General features: G+C 37.9%; 1 protein-coding gene across 1 annotated transcript in view; it reads left to right on the top strand.

Moving 5' to 3' along the window:
- Positions 1-23,895, top strand: part of magi1b (membrane associated guanylate kinase, WW and PDZ domain containing 1b) — a 154,171-nt gene that overhangs the window by 94,736 nt on the left and 35,540 nt on the right. The window contains 9 exon segments of the mRNA XM_055160545.1: positions 472-705; positions 4,251-4,476; positions 4,943-5,025; positions 5,415-5,450; positions 10,521-10,578; positions 12,453-12,571; positions 14,927-15,046; positions 16,590-16,775; positions 16,858-17,517. Of these exon segments, the coding sequence (XP_055016520.1) occupies positions 472-705; positions 4,251-4,476; positions 4,943-5,025; positions 5,415-5,450; positions 10,521-10,578; positions 12,453-12,571; positions 14,927-15,046; positions 16,590-16,775; positions 16,858-17,517 (1,722 nt within the window).

Here is a 23,895-nt window from a genome sequence, read left to right as displayed (position 1 = left end):
TTTGGAACCAAAACACCAAATTATAGCATAAACAACATGGCCATCATGCCCAATGTTTTTGTAATTAAGAATAAATCATAATTACAACTGTTACTGTCAGATTTGAACATATTTATCATGTATCTGGAGATACAGATAGGTCATGTTTATGGAATTTAAAATCTAAATCTTACATACGGTACCTTTTATTTTTATATGTAAATGTTGTTGCCAAGATGAACTATAGTGTTTCCTCACTTAGGTTGTTGAGGTTGTTACTAATATGGTATGGGAGTTTAATTCCCTGACATCAGTCCAATATAGTTAATCATACTGTTTTATCAGCGATCATTGCTTTCAGTGGTTCTGCATGCACACACTTTAATTAGCATACAATAGCAGACACACTCCCAATCTGATCTATCTGTCCTCCTCTCACACCCCTCCCAGTTTTATCCAATCACTCTCTGGCTTTTTTCCTCCATTGCCTAGGTAACTATTATGGGACGCCCAAGCCTCCGGTGCAGCCCCCCAGTGGGACAGTGATCAGCACGAGCAGCGGTGGTGGTGATGCCCCTGTGTCAGACGGGCTCAGTGGAAGCTCACAGTACTCCTCTTCTCTGCGCTCCAAGTCCTACCATGACATGCACAATGCTGGACTAGTGCCCGGAGAGACGCTGCCGGAGGACGAAGACGACCTCCCTGACATGAACAATAGCTTTACAGGTAAGCGGGGGCAGGGAGGGGTTAAGGAGGAGGTTAGGCTAATGAATGACCGCTTTTTACTCTATTATAGTAAGTTTTACTAGTTGACCATACAAATTGATCCATCAATCAAATTATTTGGATAAATAGCTCACACATTACAATATATTATAATAACAATGAGCAAAAATATAAATGGTAATAATAAAATCAAAATAAGTAGTAAAAATAACAAGAGACTGGTGTCAAATAAGGCATGATTACATAAATGTATTCTAAATGTACAAGTAAAAATAAAAAAACATAAAAATATTGTAATAGAAATATATCTCTCAGCTATATACAAGAGGTCATGAGGTGCAGAAAACAGTGCAAAGATTAAATGGAGATTGACATGACAGAAGTTATCTATTAAATAAGGGTTAGTCCTATATCTTTCACAGGATTATTTTAGTATGTAAATCTTCACTAAGAACAGCTATAGTGATAACCTTGCCTGACGTTAGTAGTGTCAGAATCCATTTTGCTAAACTTAATTTCACTTGACTATATTGTTGTTATTATATACTTGAGCTTTTGTATACATAAATTGTTAGTATTTATTTAAATGTGACCTGTAATGTCCTAAAATGCTCATAGTTTAATACTGAGGGGGAGTAATAATTTCATGGTATAGTTTTGTGCCTTGTAACTGTCAAAATGTTTGCCCTGATTTCGGTCAAACGCCTATACAAGGAACACAGACCAGCAGTGAAATTATTTTTTGCTCTATGATTTCTTTTGTGTTATTGTAAGAAGAAAAGTAAACAAGGAAATTACAGTTATCTGCTTTTTGTGATGTAGACAAGTCAGTATTGTGAATCCATGAATTCCATGTAATGCACATAAAAGTACAGTAAAAAAGCAGACACAAAGGTGATGTCAGGTGAAATTGAAAGGACTTTAAAAATGACTAGATTAATTGGGCTCGTTTGTGAAAAAAGGTACGCGATTGAAGAAATAAGCAAACAAAAAATAGCACAAAGACAGTGAATAAAGCTGTATTAACCCCTTAATTTTAAAATAAATTACTCACTACTTATGATGTTACAAGGCTTCTATAGCATCGTTCTTTTAAAATGTGACCCTTTGTTAAATTACATTATTTCTGGGCTCATTCATTCAGCAATAGATTCATTTCAGATGCATTTTTGATTAAAATAAGAAATTGCCTGATTTATATCAAGCTCTACAACCTTGACAAGCTTCTCAAAGCGCTTGAAACTTGAAACTTTTTCTTTACAGATTTCAAGACCTCTACTATCCTTACCAGCCATAGGTATAACTGACCACATATGTCTTTGAGTTAGTGAAAGGGGTCATAGTGATTTGAAGCATTAGCTGAGACAGTTTTGTAGGTCTCAGCACTTCCATACCTGTTTGAAAAAGTCCAGACGGAAAAATGTGAGCCAAGTTCAAGTAAAGCACACTGCCTTTACTGTAAAAGAACATTAATAATCAACCATCTTTCACTCAATTTGCGTATTTTCTCATTTAAAATTACTCCCCTGATTCTTTTGGATTCCTTTATTATTGCGTACTATAGATTCCTTTTTTAATATAGAATAGACCTCTTTTATGCTTTTTCATTACTTATGTGGCCCAGCTGAAGAGGAGGAAAAGTGGGTGCGATGGGAGGGGGCAGAAGTAACACAAGGTGGAAGGAAATGAAAGGGAGAGGAGGAGGAGGTGTGGTCGGGGAAGGACTGTGAGTTTCAATGAGACTGGTCAGAGCAGAGAGGCAGAGAGGCAGAGAGCCAGCTTGTGAAAGACGATAGATGCAACAAAAAGGACAAAAAACTGGAGACAGAGAGAGGAAGAGAGGATTTCTTTTCTTCCTTTTTGCTTTGTTTTGAGTGTCTGCTAAGGCTGGCTGGTTTGGTGAGTAAGTTGTGTCTGGGTTTGATTAAACATGTCTATACCAACACATAGAAAACATGTAAAATAGTGCCACCTGGCTGTTAACATGAAAGCCTAACCTCCCATAGTCCCATAAAATAAGGCTGTCTTTGTTTGCTTTTTACGTGAGGTAATCTTGATAATTAATAAGTGGTAATATAGAGCAATGGAGGAAAATTTTTCAGAACACAAAGTAAGAACATATGTCTGAAATTGATTTTAAGACCTTCTAGTTTTGAGGAGTTTTGTCTTGTCATTATTAGAAACCTCATGATTTAACATTGTCTCATAATGTATTACCATTATGAGCTTTACTAAATCAAACTTTCTGAATGATAAATAATTGATATTTCTGTTTACTTTTTGCGAGTATGAACTGAATGTTTTTTATGTTTTCTTTCTCAATTTTTTTTATTTCTTATAATTAAATAATGATCTGCACAATCCTCAATTAACCAAAGATTCGGATCAGAATTACTGCATCTCACCACATCAAATTGAGTTATCAAAAATTAAGTTAAAAGAAAACTGCCAGAACTAAACAAATAATGTCTATTTGCCACTAAGTGGGAAACAGGCCTGTCATCATAATTCTCATCATTTTGGTGGATCTGTATTTATTGTTGGTTCTTAGTCGTACTAATGGATAAATTTTTTATATTTTTCTGCACTACCATGAGGTTTAAGGTGTAGAGGACTGAATAAATTACTTCTATGAGTCGCTATTTCGATGCAAACTAACTAACCAATTCATTCTGCTATTAATACTGCAGGTAATTTTTTAAATAATGTTTATTTCAAGTAATTTTGCAGGATAATTCAGCTTTAGGGTTATATTGTCAGTGGGATAATTTATTTTCATTTATCGTCTATATTTTCATCAGAAATGTATCTTGCATCAAAACTAGTTTTCATGACAGGCTTAATAAGAAGTAGTTGCTCTGTTGAAATCTACTCAGTTCTAGGTTGTCATGTGTTTGGCATTGGCCCAAAAGTAGTTTATTTGTCATTTTGGAGGTGCCAGTCGTGTGAGAGTGGAAACGACACTTGTGGGCTGGAGGAGGTGGAGGTGTGAACAAACATCTCAGTAAACTCGGGCAAATGGTTCAAAGGCAAACCAGGATGTCTGTGGATTAGTCAAACATTGCTTTAATCAACATTTCTACTAATGGAAGAGTAATTTAATTATCAAGTTAAGAATTTCAACGTGCTGTGTAGTGTAGACTATCAATACTGAAAAGAACTGACTATATACTGTATACTGTTTTATTACTTGCAGTTTATTGACTAAGAGTTTTATTACAAGACCACTTATGACATAATTGTATTTAAGATCAAACTAGGAAGAGAAATGGCTCAAAATGACTTGAAACTGTTCCAAATTAACTTCATTAATCCACTGTGTAAATGTTTAACTTAATAGCATATAGTAATAGCAATAGAAGCAGTGAAGGATAGGTCCAAGGCAAATTTCCCTATGGGGTCAATAAAGTGTACCTTGTGTATTTTTTGTATGTAACACTACTACTGCCTGATTACAATATTTGCACTATCATATCTTTTTTATTATACACTGAAAATGATGTTGAAGTTGTTTCTAACTGTGACTCCCACTTTTGATTGTGCAGGAGACTCCAGTGAATTTGACGAGCTTCATCACTCGGTGCACCCCTTTCCCCCCCATCAGAGTGCCCCGTCCTATCTGGGGACGACTCCCTCACCAGCGGTCACCACGGAGAGCACACAGCAGCCCCACCCTCACCTGAGCCAGCCTCCCCCAGAGGACCCGCTGGGACCTCTGCCGGACAACTGGGAGATGGCCTACACGGAGAACGGAGAGGTCTACTTTATAGAGTAAGTTGGATTCTTCAGGGTATTCTTATGACAGAACTGATTTACACTGCTTTACTCAAGAAGTGAATGTGTGAATGAATAACAGCAGCTTTGGGACTACAGGGAATTAAACCTACTGCAATAACAGGCCAACAACAATAGAAAATATTTATTACATAATAGAGTTAAAGAAGTTTTGTGCACTCTTGTTCAGTGATGTTTGACCTCCAGGCTCAAACTTCTTTAAATCCAAAGGCTTTCATTCTGATTTAAACCTGGTGAAGTTATCTTTAGAGTGTTGTATAAAATCCCTTAATTCCAGATAGCTTCTGCCTCATCTTTCATTGCACCGAGCTGTATAAAGTAGAAATGAACTCCTATACCTACTCAAAATATTGGTTGGCCAGGTATTCATGATAAAGTGACTACATCTATAAGACGACTGTATGCACTTCACAAAAGTTATAATTACAATGTTGTTTTATAGCCACAATACAAAGACCACCTCGTGGATAGACCCTCGGTGCCTGGACAAGCCTCAGAAACCCCTGGAAGAAAGTGAAGACGATGGTCTGTTTTGTATTTTTCTCGAAGTTCACATGTATGAGTTTATCTGCAATGTTTTAATAATATGGCATATGTTTGTTATCTGTGATCTATGATTTGATGGTTATTATCTTTAACTGGCTTACGTCAGATAATAGGTAGAACAATATAATACTCATTGTGACACATAGGTGTCAGTGTTGAGCTAGTTGGTGCTGGTCCTGCTGTTGCTCAGTAACTCACTTCAAACAGAGATGACATCATTTGCGGTATACTGTCTAAACATACGTTTTCTGCCATAAATAATAAAAAAGGCAGTGTATATAACAACACATACTTATATGTATTTGTGGCCACACTGACTGACCTGTGTTCTCTTTATCTATTCGTCTTCCTCCTGGATTTGTGAGCAGAAGGGGTGCATACAGAAGAGCTGGACAATGACCTAGGTGAGTACTAGATTGAAGCATACCTCTTATAAGCACCATATTTGTGACAAACACATGATGCACTGTGTATGGACGAATGTTTAATTTAGCTGATTGCAAATAAGAATGTAATTAGATAATAGAGGTCAATTATAATGTTGGAAGACATCCTGAATACAGATTTACAGTTTTGATTTATGTTTTTAACACTGCTCTGTCAGTTCAGCTAGTTTGAAAAATGCAGCTGCACTTGTGTCACAATTTGCTGAGCTTTGCACATTATTTTCATGGCCCAAAATTCAGAATCAATTCATTTACAGCACTTGCACTGGGTTAGACATAGATTTCCCTCCCACCACAATTTTCTGCCCTGCTTGCACTCGCTTAGTTTCATTTTCATGTGTTTATCTTTGGCTTGAAATGTCAGTGTGCCTTTGGTGTTTCCAGTACAAGTGTTGTCATATGCTCCGTGCAGCCTGAAGTCTAGTTAACACTTTCCATAGCTGAGCATCTGAATGAGCTGCTAATGTGAGACCTTAAGGTTAGCCACACTAACAGCTAAATGACCACATTCAATATCAGTGTCCTTGGGTTATTCATTAGCAAAGACAATGTAATGACTTGATGCATAATTTGTCTTTTTCAGCAGCTCCTTGATAAAAAAATCTTTAAAAATCAGAAGCGCTATTTACAAAACTGCAGTGTAATCTTGAAATGGGTATACAGTTAAACACCTTATTTCTACAATACACTGAACATTTGATAAATCACACAACAATAGGGTTAGCAGCTTTTACCTCTGACATCACAAAACTGGGAAATTCAAAATCGGACATTTTTATGAAGCTTAACGAGAGCAGCTTTTCTAAACAAGGGTTAAGCTACTGTGTCCAAATAATTTCCCTTGTGGATCAATAAAGTTTGTCCAAGTATAAGTCAGTCATCCTCAGCAAAAAAGTGAATAAAGCCAGATATCACTCTTAGTATGTTTTTGATGAAGGAACAATAACTTAAAAATAACTCTTCAAAAAAAAAGCAATAACTCTAAAAAAACAATTAGCTTAAAAAGTCAATTATCTTAAAAAAAAAAACAATTTAGCATAATATGTGTTTGTTAAATTTTAGGATCCATTCACGTTTGTACTGGATTGCTACAAAGTGGTCTGATAATTGTCATTGAGATAATGAAAACAAATGTGGAGATAGATTATTAGATTTTTTTTTCTTGCCCACCCTTTGTCCTTGGTGATTGCAGACTAAAGACATATTGTGAAAGAGCAATGTCAAATAGAAAACAGCGATGACTCACATTCTTGCCCTTGTCAGTCTCATCCTCCCTGTTGCTGTAAATCCCGTACACCCCTGTCAGTGTGTCTGACTCCAGCACACATGCAGATACTCAAGGAAAACTCCACTAGAGTACTGTCAAATTAAGTCAGCTCTATTTTTTTATTTTGATTTTAACTTTAGAGAGTGAGTTATATTTAGGACACAAATTATGCATAATGTTATATTGTCGTCTCACCAAAAACATACAGTTGTGTTTTGTTTCATTCACACTTGTTTCAGCAATACATTAATCCAAATTTGTAATCTCTGAGCACTCAAAAATGCTCAATTTGTATTCTGCCCAAATTGTTGCTTCACAGGTAAAAATACAGAATTTTTCCTGCATAGTTTTTAAGTCCATAGTAAGACAAAGTCAAGCTCTTGTACTGTGGGTAACACAACAATAAACCCATGGCTTTAGGGTAACATTAGCACTGCCTAACAGCTTCATTTATTGTCCCGTTGTGTACAGCAGAGGGAGCACCAATGCCTAAATGCCTCATTGGAAACTGAGATGTAGTCCTGAAGTGTTTTCCGAATGTAGAGGTTGTTTTTAGTTAGAAAATGTGAAATACTTATCTCAAGGTGACCAAAAGCATGTTTAAAAGGGAATTAAAGCAACAAAAATGCATACTTTCTCTTCTTTACGTGATGTGAAGAATACTTTGAAAATTTATTGAGTTACAGATTACTGAATACCTAAATTTCTATCGTTTTCAGATACATGGTCCAGTCAGAGTACTGTATTCTGAGTATGTTGAATACTTTCACGCAGGGTTGCATTTAAATTATAGTGTAAACATTCAACAAAGGATTAAATACAGCTTCATATTTCATTCACCATTTCTGCATTTACTTATCGCTGTCCAGAGATGGAAACGTCACACTTGCACGCACCACAAGAGCAGTGCTTTATATTTTTATCACCAATTCTGTGCAGTTTGAAGCTTAAACTGTGTACCGACATGTATTCCTCGCATTTGAAGTACTGGAATATAGCTACTCAAAATTAGTATTCAGAATCAGGGATGCAATGATACAGGTACTGGATATTGGTGCCAATACTGAAAAAAAATTGCTGGATTGGATATCATCTTCTGGTTGGGCATATAATTTGATGTAATAAGACTATTTAGTAGTCGTAGTTGGTCCAGAAAGTCTCTTTTCTTTTCAAAATGTTGCACTTTAATTATCCAGAGCTGTTCTTCGGTTACTTGGGAGATGAATAACAGCTCCACAACACACTTGGATCAGTTTTACCTTATTTTATTTCTGTTTAAATGAAAAAAAAAATGCTGTTTCCAGTCTCTTCACTTTATTGGTTGATCCCAGGTATCAGCAGATCTTTAAAGCTGTAGTATCTTAAAGCTGGATCAGTGCATCCTTATTCAGAATATGTTTTCTCTGTACGTGTATTCACTTATTCCCATTGTATTTAACATTCCAACTAGCAACATTTCAACGTCAGCTTTTTGCATTTACCCACTACGATGAACTTTTTCTCCATACACCCTCCTGCCACCTTGATCGGGCTCACAGATGTAATTGTGTATCCGGCATCTCCGTTGGTTAAAGAGCTTTACTGGGCCATAGGCATTACGTCTCTTTGCAAACCCCGTGCGCCTGAATCCACTCTGAGGCGTCTCATTAGGAAGCAGAGGGAGACTCTCGAGCTGGATGACGATAATTGCTGTCTCCCCACACAGGGCTAACCATAATTGGCCAAGGGTAATAATATGTAAAACTGATACATTTCACTAAAGGACTATTGGCAGTCTTTACATGCAGCTAATTAGACAACCCTGACAGACCAGCCAATAATCACAATAACAACTGAATAACATGGTTCAAGTAGGGTCCTATTTTCTAATAAATACCACAGACATACATCGATTTTTAGCCCTTTAGCACATCATTAATATTTAATTCTTATTATGTATTATTTATTATGTTACTTTTGACCTCTAAGTTTAAAGGAGACATATTATGCTAAATCAACTGTTAAACGGCCCATATTACGCCATATTCTAGTCTGTTATGATGTTGTTTTCCTCATTACACACATGTTTAAAACACAAAAGGCTTGGTTCTTCTCTTCAACAGAAAACACTGTGTTCCACCTTGTGATGTCATGTGGTAATACAGGAAGTGCCCCCCTGTGTTTTCAAACTCCATATGCCTCTACTAGAATAATTTTAATGATTTCAGCCATGGAATTCCAAATCTCTACTGAGCAATAGTTAAAAAGTTAGCTGGTAACTTGAAAACTATCTCTTCCTGACATCACAAGATGGAAAAGAGCATTTTGAGCTTTGGAGGTGCAGACAGAATGATAATAAAAGGTTACTCAAACATGTGTGAATGAAACAAATCACAACCCCAGCTATGTTTTTGAGGAGGTAACAACATTATAACATGGCTAAAAGCTCACAAGAGTCAATTTTGCGTAATATAGGGCCTCTAAGAGCTTTTAACCACGTTGTAATCGTTTTCCCCTATCATTTACCCTCTCTAAGTTGTATTTAGAGTGATTCATGCATGTTTGAGTAATCTTTATTCTCCTGCAATCAGAATGCCATAGCTGTGAAAATTCCCCATTTCACCAACCCCCCCATACACACCCACTGCTCTCTGTTTAATTAATTTCCTTAACTGGTGATACACGTAGGAGTCGGCAGTGTTTTGAGAGCCATTTTGGTTCAAATTAAGGAAAATAAATCTGCTGTTTGCTACTGTGAACTGTAGCTATTCATAGGCAGGCTGTGAGCTTGGCACTTTGTTTTTGACATTTATTTTAAAGAAGCAGGAAATCAGGGCTGTAATTTTCAACCAGAACTCAGCGAACTTATTTCTTTAAACGTCCTATATTACGCACGTTTCTGATCTCTGTTATAATGTGTCCTCATCAAAAAAACATACTTGGAGTTGTGTTTTCTTTCATTCACACACGTTTAACTCACAAACTCTGCATATTTAGGCTGAGTTCTTCTCTTAAACAGAAGGAACTCTATTCCACCTTGTGATGTCATGTGGTAATATAGGAAGTGCTCCACTGTGTTTTTAAACTCCATACACCTCCACTGGAATCATTCAGATAATTTCAGCCCCGGAATTGCCATCCTCTACTGAATTAAAGGTTAAAGAAGCTGTTAACTTGAAAACATCACAAGGTTGAACAGAGTGTTTTGAGCATTGAGATGTAGATAAACTAATAATAAAGGATTACTCACACATGTGTGAATGAAACAAAACACATCTCCAGGTATGTTTTTGAGAAGGTATCAACATTATAAGATGGCTTAAAGCTCACAAGAGCCAGTTTTGCGTAATATAAGAGCTTTAATATGGCTTTAAAATGTCCAAAAATACGACAGACTTCCCCATGGTCATCATAGATCATAACAGCAGACAAAAACACATGTCTTAACTCTTTATTCCTCACACACAACACTATCCTCCCATGTTGTTATTTTTACCCTGTTTCCTTTCTCTATCTCTTAATCCATCCTTGTATCCATCCGTTCGTGCCTGCGGGGGTCTACCTCAGTTCTTATCTGACACTGGGAAATGTCAGGCGAAGAGGGGCTGTGTGAGGTGTGTGAGTCATGGCTGCCCTGGAGAGGCTCACACAATACAGCATCTTGTGGCCTTCCCTTGAACCACTATCCCCAGGCCCTTGTATTTCCCCTGTCATATCTCCCCTGTCGTATCTCCCCTGTCGTATCACTGTTGGCTTATGTCTCTCTCCCTCTCTTTCTTTAGAACTTCCACCAGGATGGGAAAAGATAGATGATCCAGTGTACGGGGTCTACTATGTTGAGTAAGTAGTGATTGTCCTATCTTAATGCTGTTTTTCTTCTTTTTGTTGCATTCCAGATCAGCATAGATTGGTACTAGATTACAATTTTGAAACAATAAGCAAAATACTAAAACTTCACCTTAATATATGGTTAAAGATGCACTATGTAACTTTTCTGGAAGAGGGTCAGCCGCCAGCTTATCTCCATGGAAATGTTATTACTTGAGTTGGAATTTTCCACATTATATTAGTAGGTTTAAACAAATTTATCTTCAAGATTAGTAGACTGATAGTGATGCAACCAGGCCTAAAGTTCAGATCTGTTTCTTTTTTTGTTTTTGAGCATTAATATAATCACCATGGAGACAAGAGGCTGGCAGAACTCCTACCAGAAAAGTTACATTGTGCATCTTTAAGTGCAATATTGAAACTTGCATGTAAGGCTTTCTCCACCTCTGTACCAGCATCCTCTCTGTATTGTTTCTTTTGTAAAGGGGGATGAAAATGGCAAACATTTATCTTTCCTATAAAGTTAGTCCTGCACGCTAACAAGAATAAAGCGTCCTTAGCGTTTTCATCTTGGTGTTATTTTGCATACAATACTACAGAGTGCAGATGTATACATATCTCAAACTCCAGTGTAAGCCTTATTGCACCACAGTTCAGTTCAGTTTAAAGACATCGTCAAATTTCTCTCATTATCATGTAAAAAACATTGACAGTTCTCTTTTTACTTTCTATAGGAATGCTTTATTCACTGTATAAATAATTTAGCATACAATAAAACATGCACGCCTTAGATTAAATGTGTACAAATAAATGTAAAACAGTAGTTATTTGCCCATTTCCAAAGTCGTGCTTCACAAAAAATAGTAGATTTCATTTACCTATTCAAAGCTGGTAATTTTGGTTCCTCCACTGAACTTTAAAGGGTGTGAATTTTAAAAGATGTTTTTGAATCCTTTTAAATGGCAAAGAGGAAAAGAGGAGAAAAAGTGAATGGCATTCTCACTGCCTGATAAAGAGCTGCAAAAACCTTTCATAAGATTTGATTTTTGTGTGAATACTCTGAATCTAGTTCAGATCTATCACTATTTTGTCTTGTTGGTTTATATAGAAAGTAGAAATAACAAAGAATCATAAATACAAGAGTATAAATAAATATATATTATCCTTTTTTCTTTTTTTTTAGAACACACACCAGTTTTTGTAGTGTAATACAATTGGAGCTGTTGAAGGTCGAACAAGTAACTTCTACGACTAAAAGAAATAGTGTTTCATTCTTTTTTATTGCAACTTGTGTTTTTTAACAACAAAGATTCCAGATTTTATTGTCATAGAAGAACCACAAAATTCTATCTAGAGCAACCTTTTTCATCCTGTGAGCTACTTTCTGTAAAATGAAAATGCTAGAGAGCTACTAATTTTAGCAGTTCCCAGAAATGTTGTAAATATAAGAGCCATGGTAAGCCAAAGATGAGGTACAGTTAGATGTCTATAAAACATAACTCATTGTCCAGTTATCAGGGCACAAAATTAGGCATCAAAATTATACATTTACAAAGGAAATAGGCATTTAATAAGTCAGATTTGAGTTATTCAGCGCAGTATGTATAATTCAAAAATCCCTTGGTGAGCTACTTGGAAGGGGGAGGAGAGCTACTGGTAGTTCCCGAGCTACAGGTTGATGCTTCCTGATCTAGAACATCAAACACTGCATAGTTTTAATATTAAATGCAAAACTGAAGGTGCAAGATATTATAAATAACATAGGATTACATGTTGGTCAGTGTGGTTGTTCTGGCCTCTAAGGAGGTTTTACTTTAGTCAGATTTCTCTTTACATATTCTAAGTTGCCATCTTGTGTCTCTTACCCCTTTTTGCCTTTTCCACAGTCACATCAACAGAAAGACCCAGTATGAGAACCCAGTGCTGGAGGCTAAGCGACGCAGACAGCAGGAGCAGCCCCAGCAGCCCCAGCAGCCCCAGCCCCAGAGCCAGCAGCCCGCCGAAGGTGAGCGCTACATCCGAGGTTCGTCACTAGCCCCTAACCAGGGCGTCATTTTCCTTTTCTTCTGCCCATGTGAGTGACTGATCTGTCTGTCTGTCTGACTATCTGTTAGAAGTGGGAGATATATCAGAAAATCTTTCAATACAGTATTCCAATTGTTCTTTTAGAGATGTGCATTATAGATTATAGAGTATGAATTATCCATTTAAACAGTTAAAAATTACCTTAAAGTTGATATACCTGATTTTTACAGTCTTAAAAACATAAAAAAACTGAACTTTTCTTTCATTTTAATCCTCATTGACTTTATGCATTCAAACCATCCTAATTATTCACCACTATGAGTTTATAAGCGCTTTTCACAAGTCTCAGAGACCAGTGTGGATATACAGTGTGTGATATCTTCATAATTAGACGCAGATAGATGGCTGATTTTATTTTGACCTCAAGAGCTGATTATACAATATATATATATATATATATATCCTCCTATATATATGTTTATATATCCTTAAATACATCTAAAAAAGAAAAGTACAGGACCTTTAAAATGAGATTTGTAGTATAGCAATCTCCAAAACATCAGATTACCCAAACAAAAATGGTTACTTTCATGGTCCATTCATAATTTGTGCAAGACCTTGAAACCCAAACAAGACATTTATGCATGCATTTCAGCACATTCCTGATAAATCTTTAAAATATTGTCTGAATATTGTTATCGAGACTATGCAAAACAAAAAATAACAAATTCTTCTACTCCAGTGTCTGTCTGTATGCCGTATGGATGTGTGTTTTCCCAGCTACTATTACTACTGCTACTGCTGTTGCTTGCTACTTATCATTTGCTAAGCTTCAATCCATTAAAGCATAACTATGATTTGGCTGTGTAATTCAGCCTTTACCAACTTAATTTCTGCATATTATGACGGCCTTGGCGCTGTGTTAATAATTTAAAAGCTTCCACAGGTAAGTTTAGCCTTGAATGTGCTCCCTATATTGCTTTTAATCAACAGGCTATAGCTGTGTACCAATACTGATGTTGCATTTTGATGGTGACTAGTTACTCTTTAATGTTAGCTGTCCTTGTACACATGCATATGTTTGAGAAAATTGGATTGTATATGCACAGTAGCACACTTGGGGACCCTGCACCCCCTGCTCACTCAGCAGAAAGACTTTTATTTCCCTCGATTACCTGCCGACTCGTCCAGCTAGCAGCTCAGTCCTGCTAAAAAACTCAATACCTTCAAGCATGTTCTTCACCTGCTTATGCTCTTTGGAATAAAAATGAAGAGACTATTACGTAGCTTTAGCTCCAGTGTCAGCAAGTGGGCTCATTTTTCTTTTGTTATATGAGCTAAGGCGGCAGGTTTAATTGCGATCGAATTAGGATCGCAGTTGGAATGGGCACAATTAGCAAATCGAATAAATTTTAAGTATCATAACGCATCTTTTGCACGAAAGCTGTAGTTTAGATCTGTACAAACATGTTTTGAACTTGAGTCTTGTATTCGTTTGTTAGTTTGTTTCAGTATTTGTTTCAGTTTGAACAGAATCCTAGTACTAAAACATACATTTCAAATCGAACCATTAAAAAAACACAATTCGAAGTTTTTCTAAAATTGTGCAGCGTTAATATGTCTACAAGACCTAAGACTTAATTTTTTGACTATGTAACTTTTCTTAGATGAATGATCAGATCTATGTAGAGGTGACCCCACTCATAGTAACAATGCATGTTTTTCAATGTATTTTCTAGCAATAAAAACACCTGTAACTGACTAAACACAAGATACATACAAGCAAATTCATACTGTGGAGCATTTCAAACACAGCAATAACATATCCATCAAGACAAGCCAACACCATAACCTCCAGGTAGATAGTGCTTATTTAAATACCACTAATTAAGTAAGTAATCAGTAGCAGACCATGTTCCCCCATAGCCTAAAAACTGCTTTGTAGGAATGTCTGATATGAAACAGAATTTCTTGGGCCAGCATACCAATTTTATCACGGAGGACATGCATGCAGTTTGGTTTGCACTTAGCAACTAGATTTTGAATTACATCTTTGGGCTATGTTTCCTAACTCAAATCTCCGCCCAAACACTCCACATCTGAAGGTGAATTAAAAATGATAAAAGTATGTCAAATTAATCTCACTCATCAAACAATCTCTACATGAATTTGCATATTAATTGCTATTCCCCTGGATATGTGAAAAGGCCAAATAATTAACACATTTTCTACCACAGCGTTCTACCGCGGTGGTCCAGCTGATACTGTCCTTGCATTCCTTCACGTTCATTGTGCCCGTACTCTTCTAGAGAAAGTGTGCAAATTGCTTTTACAGAATGGATTGAAGATTCCACAATGGCCGGAGCACCGCTGGCCAGTTATGCTGCCAACCACCAAGAGACCTACAGGGACCCGCAGACTACCCCCGCGGTGCCCAACGCCATGGGACAGAAGCGTAAGGGTGACTCATTCCCACATGGTCTTATTATGGCTTCAACAATGGGGCCTGGCTGTTTGTTTACATTATGTGCATGCTTAAGGCTATAGCTAGGTTTTAATGAAATGTCACTACAAGGCTACCTTCTATCCCATCTTAGTTATTATATTAGATTAGATGTCAGATTTTCATTGGAGGAACAGGGGACTATATGTGAACTACCTGCATTTTTTAATACTGAAATGTAACTGCATTATCTTTTATATTTTTATATACTGGAGTAATTAGGTGAAATGAAATGCAAGTTATTTTTTATTTTTATACAAGTCTATTTTCCTCTGTTGACAGTCCCTAATACTTTGCTTTATTAGTCAACTTTAGACCTGTTACTTATTTAATTACTGCATCTACTTATTGTTCTTATCGTTCAGTATATGAAAACTGGAACAATATATTTTGGGGCTCATTATTTATCTTTGTAAAAGTGGAGAAATTTGGAGTATTATTTGTTGTAATATCTGACTTTTGCAAGACACGGCACAAAAGCCCAAAGACACCACCGCTAGTAGTATCAACATTATCCGTTATTGCGGTGGATATCACAGTGATATATAGCAATATATTGTATTTAAAAGTTTGTTATTGTGACAGGTCTATTCAACTCACCTCTCACCAGCACACTGTGTAATTCGCATACTTATTTTTGGTATACTGAGCCAACTTCCTACTTATTCTAATTGGACAGTTAGAAATTTCCTATGTTGCATTTGGCTTTCTGTTCTCTCCGGACCGTCATCTTTGTATTTCCCACCTTAACAGTGTTGTTCTGTCCCAACCATAACCTACACTGCCTCAGTCAAAGGCATCATTTAAAATCTCTTTATCTTTCTGCCCGCTTTCATGTCCGCCTGGCTTCCTGGTTTGTTCTTACATCTCAGAATCCCTGTGGATAAAGCTGCCATACCAGCTTACCATTGTGTTAAATCTCAACCCAGTCTGCTTTACAAAGGCCGGGCATTGACAAGGACGTAAATATAATGTATGGACAAAACCAACTGTGGATAGAGGAGATTGTAAACCTGTGAATTTGGTACATGCAAGGAAAGGACTCCACACATTTGTTTAGTTGGAATAAAGCAGCACAAATTATTGTAAATACACTGAGCATTAGATATGCATTTTTACAGTAGGAGTGGTGTTTCTTTCATCTGCAGTAATTCATCTGCATTTGGAAAATCGAAAACACTATATTGACTTTTTTTTGTTGAATGGATATCTCATCTGGCTCCTTTCGTGGACTCATTGCACATTTAAGAAATCAATATTGCCCCTGCCATGCAGCCGCCGAGTCTACACAAGATCCTGTGCCCTGGATCATATTCAATGAGCCTGTTGCAAGCTAAAGTACCCCTAAACTGTGCTGCCTGACACCTGTGAGACATGGCACAAAAGCCCAAACACACCACCGCTCAGACCAGTTTTAATTAAAAACACCAGGCTATTCAATTCACTTGAAGCTGTTTCACTATAGTGTAGTTACACTGTGTATCTGTGTGTACAGGAGGGAAGCCATTCTTTACCCGCAACCGATCTGAGCTCAAGGGCACGTTCATCAATACCAAACTGAAGAAGAGCCGCCGAGGCTTTGGCTTCACTGTGGTGGGAGGAGACGAGCCAGACGAGTTTCTGCAGATCAAGAGCCTGGTGTTAGATGGACCTGCTGCCCTGGATGGCAAAATGGAGACAGGTACTTTGCTGTTTTTAGACTCCAAATATTCAAGTACTGTATTTAGAATGTCCTACTTATGTGTTTCTCTTATTTCTCTCAGGTGACGTGATTGTGAGCGTCAACGACATATGTGTGCTAGGTTACACACATGCCCAAGTAGTAAAAATCTTCCAGTCCATCCCCATTGGCTCCATGGTTGACTTGGAGCTTTGCCGTGGCTACCCACTGCCCTTTGACCCAGATGACCCCAACACCAGCCTAGTTACCTCAGTGGCCATTCTTGATAACAAGGACCCTATTATTGTAAACGGCCAGGAGGTGACTAACAGCTACGACTCGCCATCCAGCCATGGCAGCCAGAACAACAACACTGTCTCCACCAATGGAGCGGCGCCTCTCAACGGGCTGCCCCGCCCTCATAGCCCCGCTGCAGAGGTGGCTTCTGACACCTCGTCCCAGCACGGCTATCCCAGTGATGTGGTCACCCTGGCCTCCTCCATCGCCACGCAGCCTGAGCTCATCACCGTGCACATGGAGAAAGGAGACAAAGGCTTTGGCTTTACCATAGCAGACAGCCCGGGAGGGGGAGGACAAAGAGTCAAACAGATAGTGGACTACCCTCGCTGCCGTGGCCTCAAGGAGGGGGACATCATTGTGGAGGTGAACAAGAGGAATGTGCAGACCATGTCCCATAACCAAGTAGTGGACCTGCTGAGCAAGTGCCCCAAAGGCAGTGAGGTCACCATGCTGGTGCAGAGAGGTGAGTCCAGCTCTTTCAGCTCTTATTCATACTGTGTTCACTGCTTGTATTAAAACGGATGAGAACAGATGGTGGTACGGAACAGAGGGGAAACGAGTGCCATCTTTAGATGCAATTCCTGATTTATGCAGCCATATGTTGAAATATTCCCATTCCACACAAAACAAATATATCTCTTGATGGAAAATAATGGGCATCTGTCTTCCAGGCTGTTCTTTTCAGTGAGAGCTCATATATTGACATATTTATTTATTCATGTGAATACAGGTTGCAGCCTCAAAACAAGATTGGTCCAAAGGGACAATGGAGAGATAATCGTAGCAGTAAAGGAGAGAGGGAGCCGTAGGGATTCACTACATTCATGTATGAGGTCTTTGGCTTGACTCAAGGCCCACTAGGACCTGTGCAGTCACAGAAAATAGCAGGTTGTCAGTAGATTATAAGGTGAAAGAGTTCTGCTTTCATGCTCTCATTCAACATACACTTCTCTGTATACTCCCAGTTACTCCCTGTCTGGTTTATTTTGGGGTTTGCGCGCTGCTGGACTTCTGAAGGCTGTCACCACTAGTTGCCTTTCATCACCACCCTTGCCTCTCTTAGCTGACATTCTGCTGCTAACATACGTCCTTTTTGTCATTTAGTCTTGGCTGCCATCAAACAAAGCAAGTGCAGATGAAGAATGAAACAGAAATGATTGGACTTCAGTATTTTCCCCTTCAGTTACTGAAGACACTTTCTATACCAGCCAAGTTCTGAATGCACTGTATGATAGGAGTAATTGGACAATTTTTTCCATTGCACTGTTCATAGCCCTTACCCTGTGCTGGACCTTATTAATCCAAGTCTTTTCTGCTGTCCATGTATCCGAACACTTTTTATCTCCTCTCTGAGGTTCATGCGCGGGCTGTAGCTGTCAGGGGAATTGGGGAAAAAACGAGTGACAGGTTGGTTGCGTGGTAACCTCATCTGGAGTGGCGTTCTCTCCGCTCGCGTTAAACATGCAAGTCCATTTGTACGTCTTCATCCATTCTCCTACTTCTTCTCCTCTTCTCGTCTCTCACTTGGTCCCACACACTCACACAGCCACACAAGCCAATACGTTTCACTCCCCCTCGCTGTCTGGGGCTAATGAGCACCAGCTCGTAAAGTGATACAACCTCATCATGGAGCTTAATGCACTGTCGATACAACAGTACACAGTTTACACGCAATGACTCTTTCTAATAGCCTGAGTGAAGACAGATAGGATTTGAGCTGAAAAGGTAAACATAATCATAATACATAGTGATGTCTTTAATTGATCTTCCAAGTGCAGTTTGACATACAAATGCAGGGAAACAAATGTAGACTATTACATGCGCACCTGCCCATCTGGAGATCGGGGCTCAATATTAAAATGCCTTCTGTTCAACGCATTATTTGGACATTCTGGTAGAACAGCGAGCATGCAGCATTAATGTGAGTAATTGGTGAGTAAAGGTCAAAGCAGTTGTGGGATTACTTAAAACTGCACTCAAAAAACAGTGCTATGATTTGATTTGTGCTGCGTGACTGAAGTTTGAACTGGCGTACAGTAGCGAGTGTAATGACTCATTTGTCCAGGAGTGGTACATAGTAGAAAAGGCAGCCGGAAGCTAGCGCCTTTTAGATTGAAACTGACTTTAGTTGGCAGTCGAAACATCTTAAAAACAATGTCCAGACAATTGCCTTTTAAACCTAGAGAGAAACAAAACTTGCCTTAAAGAAGTAGTACTGACCGGCAGAAGAATCAAAGGCACTCTACCGCGCTACTTAAACCTATTCTACATGTCTTTTGTCTGCTGAAACCAGTGAACCAGTGAACCTATTATAAATCTATTTCATTATGATAAAATGTAGCAATTAGCAATTTAAAACCAAATCCATCTTTTCCAATGTCCTACAAATGGCGTCCATAGCAGGAAAAAGTCAGTAATTGAAATCCATAAATACAGTAGATAGTGTTACTTCAGTGGCCTTTAAATGAACATGTATCTATTCCAGTTATAGATAAACGCATAATGAATGGGTACTCCACCAATTGTTTAATTTCTGTTGCATTAATTATGAATTCATAAGTATAATTATTATTGCATTATCAGTCTATGTAATAGGGTTGTCAGAAGTATTGATATCCAGGTACTAATCAATGCTAAAACTAGATATTGGATTCTCAGTTTAACATTTTGAACAAAAATTACTTCAATAGGTTAAAATTAAACCTTTATCAAAAACAATATCATAACAATCATACAATCAAAATCAGTGAAAGATGATTTACTAATAATATTGAAGAAACTGCTAATAATTCATGTTGAAAATTGTATTCTTACCTTATCAAACCTTTTCATTTGTTTCTAGTATAAAAAATTTATTCAAAAAATTATATCTCTAATGTATCTTATTAATATGTATTTAGATGACATTCTTACTTATTATTTCCATTATCAAACCAGTGATCTGACAAACCTTTAGTAGCTCTGTGTCTAGTGCCCCTTATTTGCCATATATTTGTACGTATGTTAAAAAGCGCATCCGACACTTGGCTCGGCTATATTCTCCCCCTGACTAACAACAAGGGGCACGCTTCTTCTAATTGGCGTCCCTATGTCAGTTTTGCCTATCATACATCTTCTTCTCCCCCTCACTATTGCTACGCGTTCTATTCCTCACCCTGCCATCCATCACGAACATCTCCGGGACACATAAACTGTCACGGGGAGGCGCCAACAGTCACGCATACCATTACAGCATAGAGCGCTGGCATGGGCAACCCCGTGCTATTTTAATTGGTGGTGATTCCCTTTTCTCTTTCTATAGTCTCTATTCATTCACTTCTTCCCATTCCCAAAGCTGCTGTAGGGAGTCAAGCCTCTCGCCCACGTCAACCTGCAGAGGGAGTTCCCAGAAGGCTAGCACACGCACACAGGCTGATTATGCAGGCCCCACTGTTCAGCGCACTTTGGCGTTAGCATGAGCAAATGTGTTGTGAAGCGCGCTGTGAAGCTGGCGATGCCTTTTTCCTGCACTGTGGCGGTGGTGGAGTGTATCCATGCATTTCAGAATGATGAGAAAAAATTAGGACCATTGCCATAGAGATTAATAATTCATAACAAAATATTACATCTGTTGAATGTTGAAAGAGTCGCATAAAAATTAGAAGTATTAGATGAGTTATTGAATCTTAAGATGAATTTTATGATCGAACTTTGTAAGTTGTTTGACAGATACTTATATTATATACTGTATTATTAAAATAGTGAAGCACTAATCCAGCTTTTTCAGTTACGATGCCAAGAATGATACTTTAGCTTAAGGTTTGTGCATAATTTATATACTCAATATACCAGAAACAGTAAGTACATTTCGTTCGAACTATGCTGTAAAAGTATTGGGAAAAAAAAGTTGTGAAATTGCAAAAAAATTTCTGCAAACTCATGATTAGATTTGCGATATGATTAAAAAGTTGCATTCTGTTTAGCGTCCACATTTGAGAGAAGATTGAAATAAGATCTGATAAACTAATACAAAAATTCCATGAATTTCAGAAGCTGTTTATAGAAGTCTGAACTATAGTTATAAAGAGATTTTTTTCTATAAAACGACGGATGGTTTGCTTTTTGCAGAGGACATTCTATTTTCTAAATAATTGCAGTCTTTGAGATTTAATAATTGCACCAAGTGAAATTGCTATTTTCATTTGATCTACAACTACAGAGTATAAATAAAAGTGCAAACATAATGAGATGTTCTGGGCTATATTAATAGATTGTTTGGATGGATTGGACTGGAACACATATGATTATTGGTACCAGTGCATGTCTACCTAAAAATATGCACAATAAATACTAGAACATGTGTGAATTTTGTGTACTTTTGAGTATTCTGTGAAGTAATTGCAGCCATAAGGGTTTATTACCGAGTTCTATCTCCCTATCCCCAACAAATTAAGACATTTGCGTTAGAAAGGGCAGCAAATACAAAACGCACATGGCAAATATGCAAATACGGTGCACTGGGTGACACCATGTGCGCTGGTGAGTGACTGTAATGAAACAGCATATTTAAATAATGGGGAAAAAACGCTGTTGTTAGTGCGTTAGTGTGTTCCCATGCATGCATATAGCTTGTGTTTTATTCAACCAACAGCCTGCACAGATGAATTACACTATATATTCCTGTGCGTTCCTAGCTCAATCACATAGCAATTTCACCCCCATTTTGTACGCCATCTTTAAAAGTCTCACGCTTGATTTATAGCTTCAATCGTGTCCCTGTTCCACTAGACACGGTTTGTCTAATTACACCGCTCTAATGTGCTCATTTCCTCCTGTCTATCCTTTCTGCCCTCGCGGATACCACCACACGCACTCCTCTTCTTCTCCCACCTTTAAAATGCACTGCGCCGGATCTACACACCTGCCCTTAAAAGCCTTTGTCAGCGAAAAGTTTCCTCGCCGTTACGTTATCTGAAGCATGGTCCCACAGCAGACGGCCAGCCTAGACATTACTCTATTCTAGAAAAATTGGGGTTATTTATTTTTTACTAGGATGTGTTTTTGTGCTACACCTTGGCATTTTCGACAATAAATAAAAGTGAAATTGCTGCGTTGGGGTGACAGGACAATTGCCGCATGGTAGAAAGCGATGAAATACAATATGTTCGATAATAGGTTAAAAGTGGTGTACCTTGCCAGCACACAAGCCACACTTCTATATATGGCCCATCAGTACAGACCTAATAGTGTAACATGTTCATACACATCTGTTTAAAGGGCCCATATTACGCTATTTTCTTGATGTTTCAATGTTGTTTCCTCATCACAAACATATGCAGAAATGTGTTTTGTTTCGTTCGCACACAAACCCTTCATATTTAGGTATTTTAGAGTTCTTCTCTCAAACAAAAAACACTGGTCTATACTGTGATTGTGAAGTGGCATTACAGGATGCATTTTTAAACTCCATACACCTTCACTAGAATCATTTACATCCATTACAGTGGAGGAAGACGTTGGATGGATCATGGGGAAGTGTAGGTTTAATCCACAGTGGCTCTTTGATTCTAGATATAGTAGTTGGTAGGTCATTATTAGAATTGGATGTGGTGTTTTTCGCCCACATAATGGGTGCAATGTTGGTCTTAATTTTCATTTAAATGGTCTAAAAAAGGTCTTAAAAAGTCTTAAATCTGGGGTAGTCAAACCTGGGGATACCCTGATGTTTTTGAGGAGGTACATTATAACATGACTTAAAGCTCACAAGAGTCAATTTTGTGTAATATAAGACCTTTAAATGCAATTCTTATTGATTTGCATATTCCTGTCAGCGGTCATAAGGGGTCTGAGCTTATCTAGGGAAACATGTATGCTCAACAAAGAATAGTGGATGCAATCTATATATTCAATTCGGGTTGTCAAAAGCAGCAAAATCATATACTAATTGATATGAAGCAAGGCAAGGCAAGTTTATTTGTATTGCACAATTCGTACACAAAGTAATTACAGAATAAGAAATACATTAAAATCACAATAAAAATAAATGAAAACATGAATAATCATCATAAAATTAAAAAGAAAGAGACTAGACAGTGCTAAAACGGCATAATCATTTGAGCAAGTATCAGTACGAATCACATAAAAAAGACAGTGAACATGAGTTTAATGATCTTGAATGATCCAATATTAAGTGTTGAAAATTAAATCATGTTATCGAAATTGGTATCAACTGTTATAAGAATTTAAATTGAGTTTGATATTTTAGAATCTTCATGACATTAATAGTTAAACAGTGTGGATAGGTAAGATGAATAAAGCCCATGGGGAATCTAACCCTGAACCCCTCTCACTGAAAAGCTCTAAAACTAGTAATTTTAATTGCAGTTGGTATTTCTTTTAGACTATCTTCCTGAATTTGAAGGATTACTATGATCTGATTTGCCTCCTGACTTCAAATTATTTTTTTTCATAACCAAAGCGATGATAAAACGCTCTGAGAAAAAGCGGTAGTATATTAAGGTACACATAAGCAGTTGACCCATGTTTAAGTCTCCCCTCATTGATTCTAAGTGCCATTGGCTGGAGATTTATAGCCCCCTTGAAGACAGAGCCGTGTGTGAAATGCTCGCGTGCCTTTTGTCATCCGCCGATAGTGACTTTTAAGAGGCTAAAACACCAGAGTGGATCACTGCCACACTTGATAGCACTTATTGGCATAATGATGGGCAGGCGCTGCACTGGCTTTCAGATTGCCCCTGTCAAAAAGCACTGCCCCTGTCAAAAAGCACTCTGCCGACGGGGGCCATATAAGGACAGGAACGCGCCAAATGTCAATAAATGGGAACTTGCATAACCCTCGGAC

Source organism: Boleophthalmus pectinirostris, unplaced genomic scaffold, assembly GCF_026225935.1.
Source record: "Boleophthalmus pectinirostris isolate CB_2022bp ecotype Guang Dong unplaced genomic scaffold, ASM2622593v1 HiC_scaffold_3, whole genome shotgun sequence".
In the NCBI taxonomy this organism is placed as follows: Eukaryota; Metazoa; Chordata; class Actinopteri; order Gobiiformes; family Gobiidae; genus Boleophthalmus; species Boleophthalmus pectinirostris.
This window is presented reverse-complemented; position numbering and strand designations above follow the sequence as displayed.